Here is an 11,762-nt window from a genome sequence, read left to right as displayed (position 1 = left end):
CTTGGCACGAATATTCCATATGCCCAAATTTGAACACTGGTGGAGTTTGGGGAAAATAGACCTTGGCATTTGGGAGTTGTAGTTGCTGGGATTTATAGTTCACCTACAATCCAAGAGTATTCTGAACTCCACCAAGGATGGAATTGAATCAGACTCAGCAGACAGAACTCACATGACCAAGAAAAAATACTGGAGGGGTTTGGTGGGCATTGACCTAGAGTTTGGGAGTTGTAGTTCACCTACATCTAGAGAGCGCTGTGGATTCAAACAATGATGGATCTGGGCCAAACTTGGCATGAATACGCAATATGCCCAAATGTGAACACTGGTGGATTTTGGAGGGAAATGGACCTTGACATTTGGGAGTTGTGGTTGCTGGGATTTATAGTTCACCTACAATCAAGAAGCATTTTGAACTCCACCAACGATGGAATTGAACCAGACTTGGCAGGCAAAACTCACATGAACAGTAGAAAATACCAGAAGGGTATTTGTGTTTGGGAGTTGTAGTTCACCTACATTCAGAGAACACTGTGGACAAACAATGATGGATCTGGACCAAACTTGGCACAAATACTCAATATGCCCAAATGTGAACACTGGTAGAGTTTGGGGGAAATAGACCATGTCATTTGGGAGTTGTAGTTGCTGGGATTTATAGTTCACCTACAATCAAAGAGCATTCTGAACCCCACCAACAATGGAATTGAACCAACCTTGGCATACAGAACTCCTGCAACCAAGATAAGGTACTGGAAGGGTTTGATGGGCATTGACCTTGAGTTTGGGAGTTGTAGTTCACCTATATCCAGAGAGCACTGTGGACTCAAACAATGATGGATCTGGACCAAACTTGGCACAGATACTCAATATGCACTAATGATAGAATTGAACCAATCTTGGCACACAGAACTCCCACAACCAAGATACGATACTGGAAGGGTTTGGTGGAGATTGACCTTGAGTTTGGGAGTTGTAGTTCACCAATATCCAGAGAGCACTGTGGACTCAAACAATGATGGATCTGGAGCAAACTTGGCATGAATATGTAATATGCCCAGATGTGAACACTGGTGGATTTTGGAGGGAAATGGACCTTGACATTTGGGCGTTGTAGTTGCTGGGATTTATAGTTCACCTACAATCAAAGAGCATTCTGAGCCCCACCAAGGATGGAATTGAACTAGACTATTGTTCACATGAACAATAGAAAATACCGGAAGGGTATTTGAGTTTGGGAGTTGTAGTTCACCTACATCTAGCAAGTGTTGTGGACTCAAACAATGATGGATCTGGACCAATTTTGGCACGAATATTCCATATGCCCAAATATGAACACTGGTTGAGTTTGGGGAAAATAGACCATGTCATTTGGGAGTTGTAGTTGCTGGGATTTATAGTTCACCTACAATCCAAGAGTATTCCGAACCCCACCAACGATGGAATTGAACCAGACTCGACAGACAGAACTCACATGACCAAAATAAAATATTGGGAGGGTCTGGTGGGCATTGACTTTTGCCAAGTCAGGAGGTTTCTAGTCCCATGTTTCCTGTTTGTTCATGTTTCCAAGTTTTTGAGGACCGTTTCCGAATCCCATGTTTTGGATTTATTCTGCTTTTGTATTCATAGTTCACAATGCTGCTTCTGTACTTTGATTTCTGAGGATATTTTTTGCACAACCCCTCTCCCTGGGACCAGAGGATCAAACCCCAGCATCGTCCTTTTCGGAATTCGTTTTATTAATAATAATTATTTCTGTTACTCAGTACAAACACATTAATACAACTGGTTATCCAAAATATATATATATTAAAATAATAATTATAATAATTATAGTAATAAAAGAGAGCATGTGTGTGCATTTATTTCCCCTTTAAGAAGCTCTGAGCAGGTTAAAGGCACAGCCCTCAACGTCTAGGAAAGGCTCGGCAATGGCGGCTGATATCCCTGAATTCTCCAAAGCCTGTTTTCGGGCCAACGAGAGCGAAGGAGCAGAGTAGTTTTTGTTTTGGCTTAAAGCTCTTCTGCCAAGAGGAAGGATCCCTCCCCAATAGAGCTCAACAGAACCCCACTTTTGGTCCCCGGCTCCCAAAATCCCCGCCATTTCGCCTGTCTCTCCCTATCCTTCGAGAAATGTACGGACACCAGGTTTATCTCCAAGCAAAATAATGGTTATTATCAATTATTAATAAGCATTTCCCATAAGCACCATTATTAATAATTAAGAACTGTCACCACAATTATTAGCGTTTATTGCCATCATTAATACTTGATAAATGATCATTATTAATGAGGGTGACCAATAATAATGCTAATGGGGATCAATAATAATGATGAATGATCATTATTAATGATGGTAACCAACAATAATGATAAATTATCGTTATTAATGATTGGGATCAATAAAAATGATAAATGATCATTATTAATGATGGTGATCAATAATAATGATAAATGATCATTATTAATTATGGTGACCAATAATGATAAATTTTCATTAATGATGATCAACAATAATGATAAATAATCATTATTAATTACATTAACTAATAATGACGATAAATGATCATTATTAATAATGGGGACCAATAATAATGATAAATGATCATTATTAATGATGGTAACTAACAATAATGATAAATTATCATTATTAATGATTGGGATCAATAATAATGATAACTGATCATTATTAATGATGGTAAGCAACAATAATGATAAATTATTGTTATTAATGATTGGGATCAATAACAATGATAAATGATCATTATTAATGATGGTGACCAACAATAATGATGAATGATCATTATTGATTATGGTAACTAATAATAAATGATCATTAATGGTGGTAACCAATAATAATGATAAATGATCATTATTAATGATTGGGATCAATAACAATGAAAAATGATAATTATTAATTATGGTAACCAAAAATAATGATAAATGATCGTTATTAATGATTGGGATCAATAACAATGGTAAATGATCATTATTAATGATGGTAACTAATAATAATGATAAATTATCATTATTAATGACGGCAACCAATAATAATGACAAATGATCATTATTAATGACGGCAACCAATAATAATGACAAATGATCATTATTAATGACGGCGACCAATAATAATGATAAATGATCATTATTAATGATTGAGATCAATAACAATGATAAATGATCATTATTAATGATGGTGATCATTATTAATGATGGTGACCAATAACAATGATAAATGATCATTATTAATTATGGTGATCAATAACAATTATAAATGATCATTATTATTGATGGTGACCAACAATAATGATAAATTATCGTTATTAATGATTGGGATCAATAATAATAATGAATGATCATTATTAATGATGGTGATCAACAATAATGATAAATTATCATTATTAATGATGGTAACCAATAATAATTACAAATGATCATTATTAATGATGGTGACCAATAACAATGATAAATGATCATTATTAATTATGGTGATCAACAATGATATATGTCCATTATTAATGATGGTGACCAATAATAATTACAAATGATCATTTTTAATTATTGTGACCAATAATAATGATAAATGATCATTACTAATGATGGTGACCAATAATATTGATCAATAATGATTAATGATGGCGCTCAATAATAATTATAAATAATAATGATGCATGATGGTGATCAATAATAATGCTGATAATTAGCTATTATTAATTTGCCATTCAAATTCTTTGGCTTTTTTAAAAGGGATGTCCTGCTATTTCTCCTCAAGGCATAGCAAGGGCGAAACTAGATCTCTCCGATACAGAGAGTCCCCAATAGCTGCTTCTTCCCTTGGGAGTTGTAGTTCACCTGCTCTCAGAGAGGCCCGACTTTGGAGACGTGTCACACCTTTGTTGTGACCAGCGGCGGGCAAAGGGTGGTCTGAGGTCCTCCGGCCCCTCCCGCCTCCCCGGCGGTCACTTGTCCTTCTCCCGCTGGCCGGAGGCGAGGAAGTCGCTGCGCAGGAGCCGGCAGAAGAGGATGATGTTCATGGGCATCATGATGGACATGCCCACCAGGCTGAGGGCGTAGGGCCCCGTGGGGACGACCTCTCGGTGGAGCACCAGCCAGCGCGTCATCCAAGCCAAGGTGCTGATGCGGAAGACCAGGTAGGTGCCCAGGTTGAGCAGGCGCGTCAGCCGGTAGGAGGCGGCCCCCGGAGCCTTGCCGGCCATCCGCAGCAGGCTGCGCAGGTGCAGGAAGACCGAGTTGACCTCTACCAGCAGGGCCACCATGGCAAAGCCCACAAAGCGGCCGGTCAGGAAGGCAAAGCCGAAGCAGACTATCACCTGCGGAGGAGGAGGAGGGGAAGGGTCGGGAAGTCTGTGGGGGCCGTGGAAAGGAACAACATCTGGCGAGCAGACTAGAATGATAACGTATTGTCGAAGGCTTTCATGGCTGGAATCACTAGGTTCTTGTGGGTTTTTTCGGGCTATATGGCCATTTTCTCCTGATGTTTCGCCTGCATCTATGGCAAGCATCCTCAGAGGTAGTGAGGTCTGCCAGGCACGCAACCACACTACCTCTGAGGATGCTTGCCATAGATGCAGGCGAAACATCAGGAGAAAATGGCCATATAGCCCGAAAAAACCCACAAGAACCTAGAATGATAATATTATCCATCATTAATTATTATTGTCATCTATTCTTAGGGTTGGAGGGGATCCCAAGGGCCACCTAGTCCAAACCCTTTCCTCCAGGACGTAAGATAGAACTAGAATTATATTATTATCTATCTTTAATTATTATTGTCATCTTTCATTACTATTATTATTAATTATTAGGGTTGGAAGGGACCCCAAGGGACATCTTGTTCAAGCCTTTTCCTCCAGGATGGAAGATAGAACTAGAATTATATTATTATCCATCATTTATTTATTTATTTATATTATTATTATTATTATTATTATGAATTCTTAGTGTTGGAGGGGACCCCAAGGGCCATCTAGTCCAACCCCTTTCCACCAGGACAGAAGATAGAAATAGAATTATATCACTATTCATTATTATTATCTTTTATTACTGCTATTACTATTACTACTACTGCTATTATTATTATTATTAATTATTAGGTTTAGAGGGGACTTCAAGGGCCATCTAGTCCAACCCCTTTCCACCAGGACAGAAGATAGAACTAGAATTATATTATTCATTATTATTATTATCTTTTATTACTGCTATTATTATTAATTTGTAGAGTTGGAGTGGACCCCAAGAGCCATCTAGTCCAACCCCTTTCCACCAGGACGGAAGATAGAACTAGAGTTATATTATTACCCATCATCATTATTATTATTAATAATTATTAGGGTTGGAGGGGACCCCAAGGGCCATCTAGTCCAACCCCTTTCCACCAGGACAGAAGATAGAACTAGAATTATATTATTATCCATCATTAATAATAACAACAATAATAATCTTTTATTACTACTATTAATATTACCATTATTATTATTAATTATTAGATTAGGGTTGGAGGGGACCCCAAGGGCCATCTAGTCCAACCCTTTTCCACCAGGACGGAAGACAGAACTAGAATTATATTATTATCCATCAATAATTATTGTTATAATAATTATTATTATCTTTTATTACTACTATTACTATTATTATTATTAATTCTTAGATTAGGGTTGGAGGGGACCCCAAGGGCCATCTAGTCCAACCCCTTTCCACCAAGATGGAAGATAGAGCTGGAATTATAATATTATCCATCATTTATTATTACTGTTATCTTTTATTATTGCTATTATTATTAATTCATAGAGTTAACCCTAACCCTTATGGTCTGACTTGCTGCAGGCACCGAACTGCAGCCTCTCCTGTTGGTTCAGTGCCAGGAAGAGAAGCTCCTATTATTCAGCTCCTCTGGGACTTAGGCAGGATTTCCGAGGAAAGGGTGGCTGCCTTCCAAGGAACCTCCCTCCTCCTCCTCCCTTCCATTGCCCTTCAAGGGCAGATTGGAGACCCTTCCATCCACCTGTAATGGGATTAGAGTTGATTTTAAGTGCCTGGATTAGATGGATTATGGAAGTCTCCCTTTTTGGATCCATCTGGCAGCAGCCTCAAAGGGAAGAGTGCCAGCAGATCTCTCTCGAAGGGAAGAAGGCCTCTTCTTGAGGAGAAGGGTCTGACCACGCCCAGAGGCTGGATGGCCATCTCTCGGGAGTGCTTTAATTGTGCTTTTCCTGCAAGGCAAGGACTAGATGGCCCATGGGGTCTCTTCTAAATCTATTATTATTATCATCATCATCATTAAACAGAGGCTGGAAGGCCATCTGTCAGGGGTGCTTTAGTGGTGCTTTTCCTGCATGGCAGGGGGTTGGACTAGATGGCCCATGGGGTCTCTTCCAACTATTAATTATTATTGTTATTATTATTATTACTATCATAATATCAACATCATCAGCTGAGGCTGGATGGCCATCTGTCAGGGGTGCTTTGGTGGTGCTTTTCCGGCAGGGCAAGTTATTGGACTAGAAGGCCTATGGGGTCTCTTCCAATTCTATATTATTATTATTTCTATCATCATCAAGCAGAGGCTGGATGGCCATCTGTCAGGGGTGCTTAGGTGGTGCTTTTCCTGCATGGCAGGGGGTTGGACTAGAAGGCCCATGGGAGTCTCTTCCAACTCTATTAATTATTATTATTATTATTATTACTACTACTACTACTACTACTACTATCATCAACATCAGCAGAGGCTGGATGGCCATCTGTCAGGGGTGCTTTGGTGGTGCTTTTCCGGCAGGGCAAGTTATTGGACTAGATGGCCTGTGGGGTCTCTTCCAATTCTATATTACTATTATTATTACTATCATCATCAAGCAGAGGCTGGATGGCCATCTGTGCTTTTCTACAGGGGAAGGGGTTGGACTAGATGGCCCATGAGGTTTCTACCAACTCTATTATTATTATTATTATTACTACTACTACTACTACTACTACTATCATAATCATTAAACAGAGGCTGGATGGCCATCTGTCAGGGGTGCTTTGATTGTGCTTTTCCTGCATGGCACGGAGTTGGATTAGATAGCCCATGGGGTCTCTTCCAACTCTTATTATTATCATCATCATCATCATCATCGAACAGAGGCTGGCCATCTGTCAGGGGTGCTTTGGTGGTGCTTTTCCTGCAGGGGAAGGGGTTAGACTAGATGACCCATGGGGTCTCTTCCAACTCTATTATTATTACCATACAGAGTGTGGATGGCCATCTGTCAGGGGTGCTTTGATTGTGCTTTTCCTGCATGGCAAGAGGTTGGACTATATGGCCCATGGGGGTCTCTTCCAACTCTACTTATTATTATTATCATCATCATCAAACAGAAGCTGGATGGCCATCTGTCAGGGGTGTTTTTGGTGGTGCTTTTCCTGCAGGACAAGGGGTTGGACTAGATGGCCCATGAGGTGTCTTCCAACTCTATTTACTATTATTATTATTATTATTATTATTAGAGGCTGGATGGCCATCTGTCAGGGGTGCTTTGATTGTGCTTTTCCTGAAAGGGAAGGGGTTGGACTAGATGGCCCATATGATCTCTTCCAACTCTATTATTATTATTATCATACAGAGTGTGGATGGCCATCTGTCAGGGATGCTTTGATTGTGCTCTTCCTGTATGGCAAGAAGTTGGACTAGATGGCCCATGGGGGGTCTCTTCCAACTCTATTAATTATTATTATAATAATTATTAGCATCATCATAATTAACTCTATTTACTATTATTATTATTATTATTATTATTATTGTTATTATTATTATTATCAAACAGAGGGTGGGTGGCCATCTGTCAGGGGTGCTTCGATTGTGCTTTCCCTGCATGGCCCACGTGGTCTCTTCCGACTAGGATTCTGTAAGTGAGATAGTAATACTACAACTCCTACCCAGCGTAATAATGCCTGTGTGTGCTTAGGCTCTCCCTGGAGACACCTTAAACGCAGACCAAAGTGCATGAGAGGTTATATCAGAGGTTATACAACGGTGGCCCTGCCCTGCCCTGCCTTGCCCGGGAATGTTGGCTCCGCTTTATGTAAGCGCCGAAGAAGAAGCCACCCGTTACAAAACCCCGTTCGTTCGTCCGTCTGTCCTTTGGCCCTGGGGCCCGCCTCCTTCCCTCCCTGACTCACCACCGAATGATGGAAGAGGAGCTCCCAGCACTGCTGCAGCGTCTGGTTGCTGGCCATGTCCACAAAGTCCTGGAGGAAGTAACCTAAAGAGAAGGAGAGGAGCAGCGTTGACGCAGCCCGGCCCAAGCAATTCCCTTCTCTCATTCTCTCGCCCCCAGGACAGGAGCCCTATCTCATCTGCGGATGCAATTTGCGGGAAGTGCGCCTCCTTTTTGAGGGCTTTTTAATTGCGTTCCTGGTGGGGCGCTTTGATCTACACCCCAACTTTGAGGGAAAGCCTCCTGGGCCCCTTCTTTGTGCCAAAGGTGGGGCAGCACACGTTCCCACTCCTTTCAACGAACCAGAAGCACACCTGAAGCTTGAAGGGCTGAAGATGGGAGGCTTGAAGGGGGATGTAGGCCCCTTCCACACAGCTGTGCAAAACCCACATTGAGCCAGAGTGTATGGCAGTGTGGACAGCCCAGCCCAAAGCAGATATTGTGGTTGTATGGCTGTGTGGAAAGGCCCAAAAAGGGTGATAGAGATCCTGGCTGATAGAAGGTTGGGGATGGGGCCTGGGTCTGTTTGAGCCTGTCTCTGGGGGTCCTGTTTCTCCTAGAACACTTGGTCCCCAATCCTGGGAATTGTGGGAGTTGTAGGCCAAAACACCTGGGGACTCACGGGCTGAGAACCACTGGGTCAGAAAGAAGGGAGGGAAAGGAGGAAGGAAGGAAGGAAGGAAGGAGAGAACGCAGGAAGGAAAGGCAGAAGGAAGGAAAGGAGAGGGGAGAAAAGGGGGAAGGAAGATGGAGGGAAAGGAGGAAGGAGAATGGAAAGAAGGGAAAGAAAGAAAAGAAAGAAGGAAGGTAGAAGGAGAGAAAGGAGGAAGGAAATAAAGGAGGGGGGAAAGGGAGGAAAGAAGATAGAAAGGAAGGAGGAGGGAAAGCAGGGAGGAAAAGCAGAAGGAAGGAAAGAAGAGGGAAGAAGGAGGGAAAGGAGGAAGGAAGGAAGGAAGGAGAGAGAGAAAAGAGGAAGGAAAGAAGGAAGGAAAAAGGAGGGAACACAGGAAGGAAAGGCAGAAGGAAGGAAAGGAGAGGGAAGAAAAGGGGAAGGAAGAAGGAGGGAAAGGAGAAAGGAAAGGAAAGAGGGGGGAAAGGGAGGAAGGAAGGAAGGAAGGAAGGAAGGAAGGGAGAAAAGAAGGAGGCAAAGGAAGGAAGGAAAACATGGAGGAAAGGCAGAAGGAAGGAAGAAGAGGGAAGAAAAGGGGGAAGAAGGAGGGAAAGGAGGAAGGAAAGAAAGGAGGGGAAAAGGGAGGAAAAAAGGAAGAAAGAAAGGAGGGAAGGGAGAAAGGAAGGAGGAGGGAAAGGAGGAAGGAAGGAGGATGGAAAGAAGAGGAAAGGAAGGGAGAAAGGAATAAGGGAGGAGAGAAAGGAAGAAAAGAAAAAGGAAGGAAGAAGGAGGGAAAGGAGGAAGGAAAGAAAAGGAAGGGGGAAAGCAGGAAGGAAAGGCAGAAGGAAGGAAAGAAGAGGGAAGAAAGGGGGTAAGGAAGGAGGAGGGAAAGGAGGAAGGAGGAAAAAAGGGGGAGAGGAAAGAAAGGAAGGAGAGGAGGATGGAAAGAAGAGGAAAGAAAGGGAGGAGAGAAAGGAAGAAAAGAAAGAAGGAATGAAAGAGGAAGGAGGGAAAGGGGGAGAGGAGAGGAGAGAAAGGAAGGAAAGGAGGAAGGAAAGAAAGAAGAGAGAAAGTAAGAAAAGAAAGGAAGAAGGATGGAAAGAAAGGAGGGGAAAAAGGAAGGAAGGAAAAAAGGAAGGAGGGAAAGGAAGGAAAGCAGGGGGAAAGGCAGAAGGAAGGAAAGAAGAGGGAAGAAAAGGGGGAAGGAAGGAGGAAAAAGGGGAGAGGAAAGAAAGGAAGGAGAGGAGGATGGAAAGAAGAGGAAAGAAAGGGAGGAAGAAAAGAAGGGAGGAGAGAAAGGAAAAAAAGAAAGAGGGAAGGAAGAAGGAGGGAAAGGAGGGAGGAAAGAAAGAAGAGGAAAGAAAAGGAGGGAAAGGAGGAAGGAAGAGGGAAGAAATTGAGGAAGGAAGGAAGGAAGGAACCGCATACAAACGAAAGAATCGAATGGGGGGGGGGGATAGGGCCACCCGTGGGGGTGAAGTGTCCAGTGGGCGAGAGGGGGGGGGGCTGAGAGAATGGGCGCGGTTGTTGTTTTGCCACCCACCGAGGGAGACGCCGAGGAGTCGGTGGGAGGCGGGCGGGTGCCCCTCGATGAGGTCCTGGGCCATGCTCGGGTGCAGTGCGAACCTGAGAAGGAAGAAGAAAGGAAGGGACAGTTAGGAAACAGGCTTGGGCCCTCCAGGGAGCTTTGGACTTCAACTCCCACAATTCCTAACAGCCGGAACGGCTGTTAGGAATTGTGGGAGTTGAAGTCCAAAGCCCCCTGGAGGGCCCCAGCTTGCGCATGCGCACTAAGGAGTGTGTTTCCCCTCAAGACTGACCCGAGGAGTGCGCCTGCGCTGCTGAGGAGGCTGTGGGCCAGCGAGGTCCAGAGGTTCCGCCACTTCCACGGGTTCCCCCTCGCCGGGGAAGGAGCCAGCCGCTCGAGCCCGGCGTTGAGCAGCCGGAAAGCGCCCGCCGAGACCCCCACCAGCGCCACGCCGCTCTCCATGCTCTCCATGTCCTCCGCTCGAATGAAGAGTCTCCCCTCGCCTCAGCCTCCCGCTCGACGCCCATTGGCTGGCTCCGCCCCGTCGCCATAGAGACAAAGACTCGCCCCTCAGGCGACGCTCGACGCCCGTTGGCTGGCTACACCCCGTCGCCCTGGAAACGGGCGCGAAGCCACGCCCACTCACGCCACAGGCGGAAGGAGAGGTTAAAGCCACGCCCACTCGCTCCACAGGCGGGGAAACAGTACAAGACACGCCCCCTTGTGGGAGGAGCCTTATCTGGAAAGGGGGCGGAGTCTCAGAAAAGCCACGCCCACTCAAGCCACAAAGTGTAAAATGATGAAAGTCACGCCCTTGTGGGAGGAGTCTTATTTCAAAGTGGGCGGGGTCACCACAAAGCCACGCCCCCACTCAAGCCAGAAATAGAAAAATGTTGAAAGCCCCGCCCTTGTGGGAGGAGTCTTATTTAAAAGTGGGCGGGGTCTCCCCAAAGCCACGCCCACTCAAAAAGCCAGAGTTAAAAGCCACACCCTTGTGGGAGGAGTCTTATTTCGAGGTGGGTGGGGTCATCCCAAAGCCACGCCCACTCAAGCAATAATTAGTAAAAAAGTTGAAAGCCACGCCCTTGTGGGAGGAGCCTTATTTAGAGGAGGGCGGGGTCACAACAAAGCTACGCCCCTTGTGGGAGGAGTCGTATTTCAAGGTGGGCGAGGTCACAAGAAAGCCAGCCCCACGCAAACAACACAGAGTAAAAAAGTTGAAAGCTACACAGCCCAGTGGGAGGAGTCTCATTTCGAGGTGGGCGGGGTCTCCACAGAGCCACGCCCACTCACTCACAATAGAGTCAAGGGTCACGCCCATGTGGAAGGAGCCATATGCGGGAGGAGGGCGTGGTCTACGCAAAGCCACGCCTATTTTGCGTCACTGCGATGCTAAATAGAGGAGGGT

General features: G+C 44.3%; 1 protein-coding gene across 1 annotated transcript; it reads right to left on the bottom strand.

Annotated features, from left to right (window-relative positions):
- Window positions 1-3,478: 3,478 nt before the first annotated feature.
- TLCD2 (TLC domain containing 2) lies at window positions 3,479-10,962 on the bottom strand. Its single transcript, XM_060756753.2, has 4 exons — window positions 10,647-10,962; window positions 10,370-10,452; window positions 8,179-8,261; window positions 3,479-4,334 (listed from the first exon to the last, which is right to left on the bottom strand). Exons 1-4 carry the CDS (start codon window positions 10,823-10,825, stop codon window positions 3,963-3,965), a joined length of 717 nt encoding a protein of 238 aa, XP_060612736.2. The 5' UTR covers window positions 10,826-10,962; the 3' UTR covers window positions 3,479-3,962.
- Window positions 10,963-11,762: the final 800 nt, after the last annotated feature.

The sequence above is a fragment of the Anolis sagrei genome, chromosome 11, assembly GCF_037176765.1.
Source record: "Anolis sagrei isolate rAnoSag1 chromosome 11, rAnoSag1.mat, whole genome shotgun sequence".
Classification (NCBI taxonomy): Eukaryota; Metazoa; Chordata; class Lepidosauria; order Squamata; family Dactyloidae; genus Anolis; species Anolis sagrei.
The sequence above is the reverse complement of the archived record's forward strand: the minus strand, read 5'-3'. Positions and strand labels throughout refer to the sequence as shown.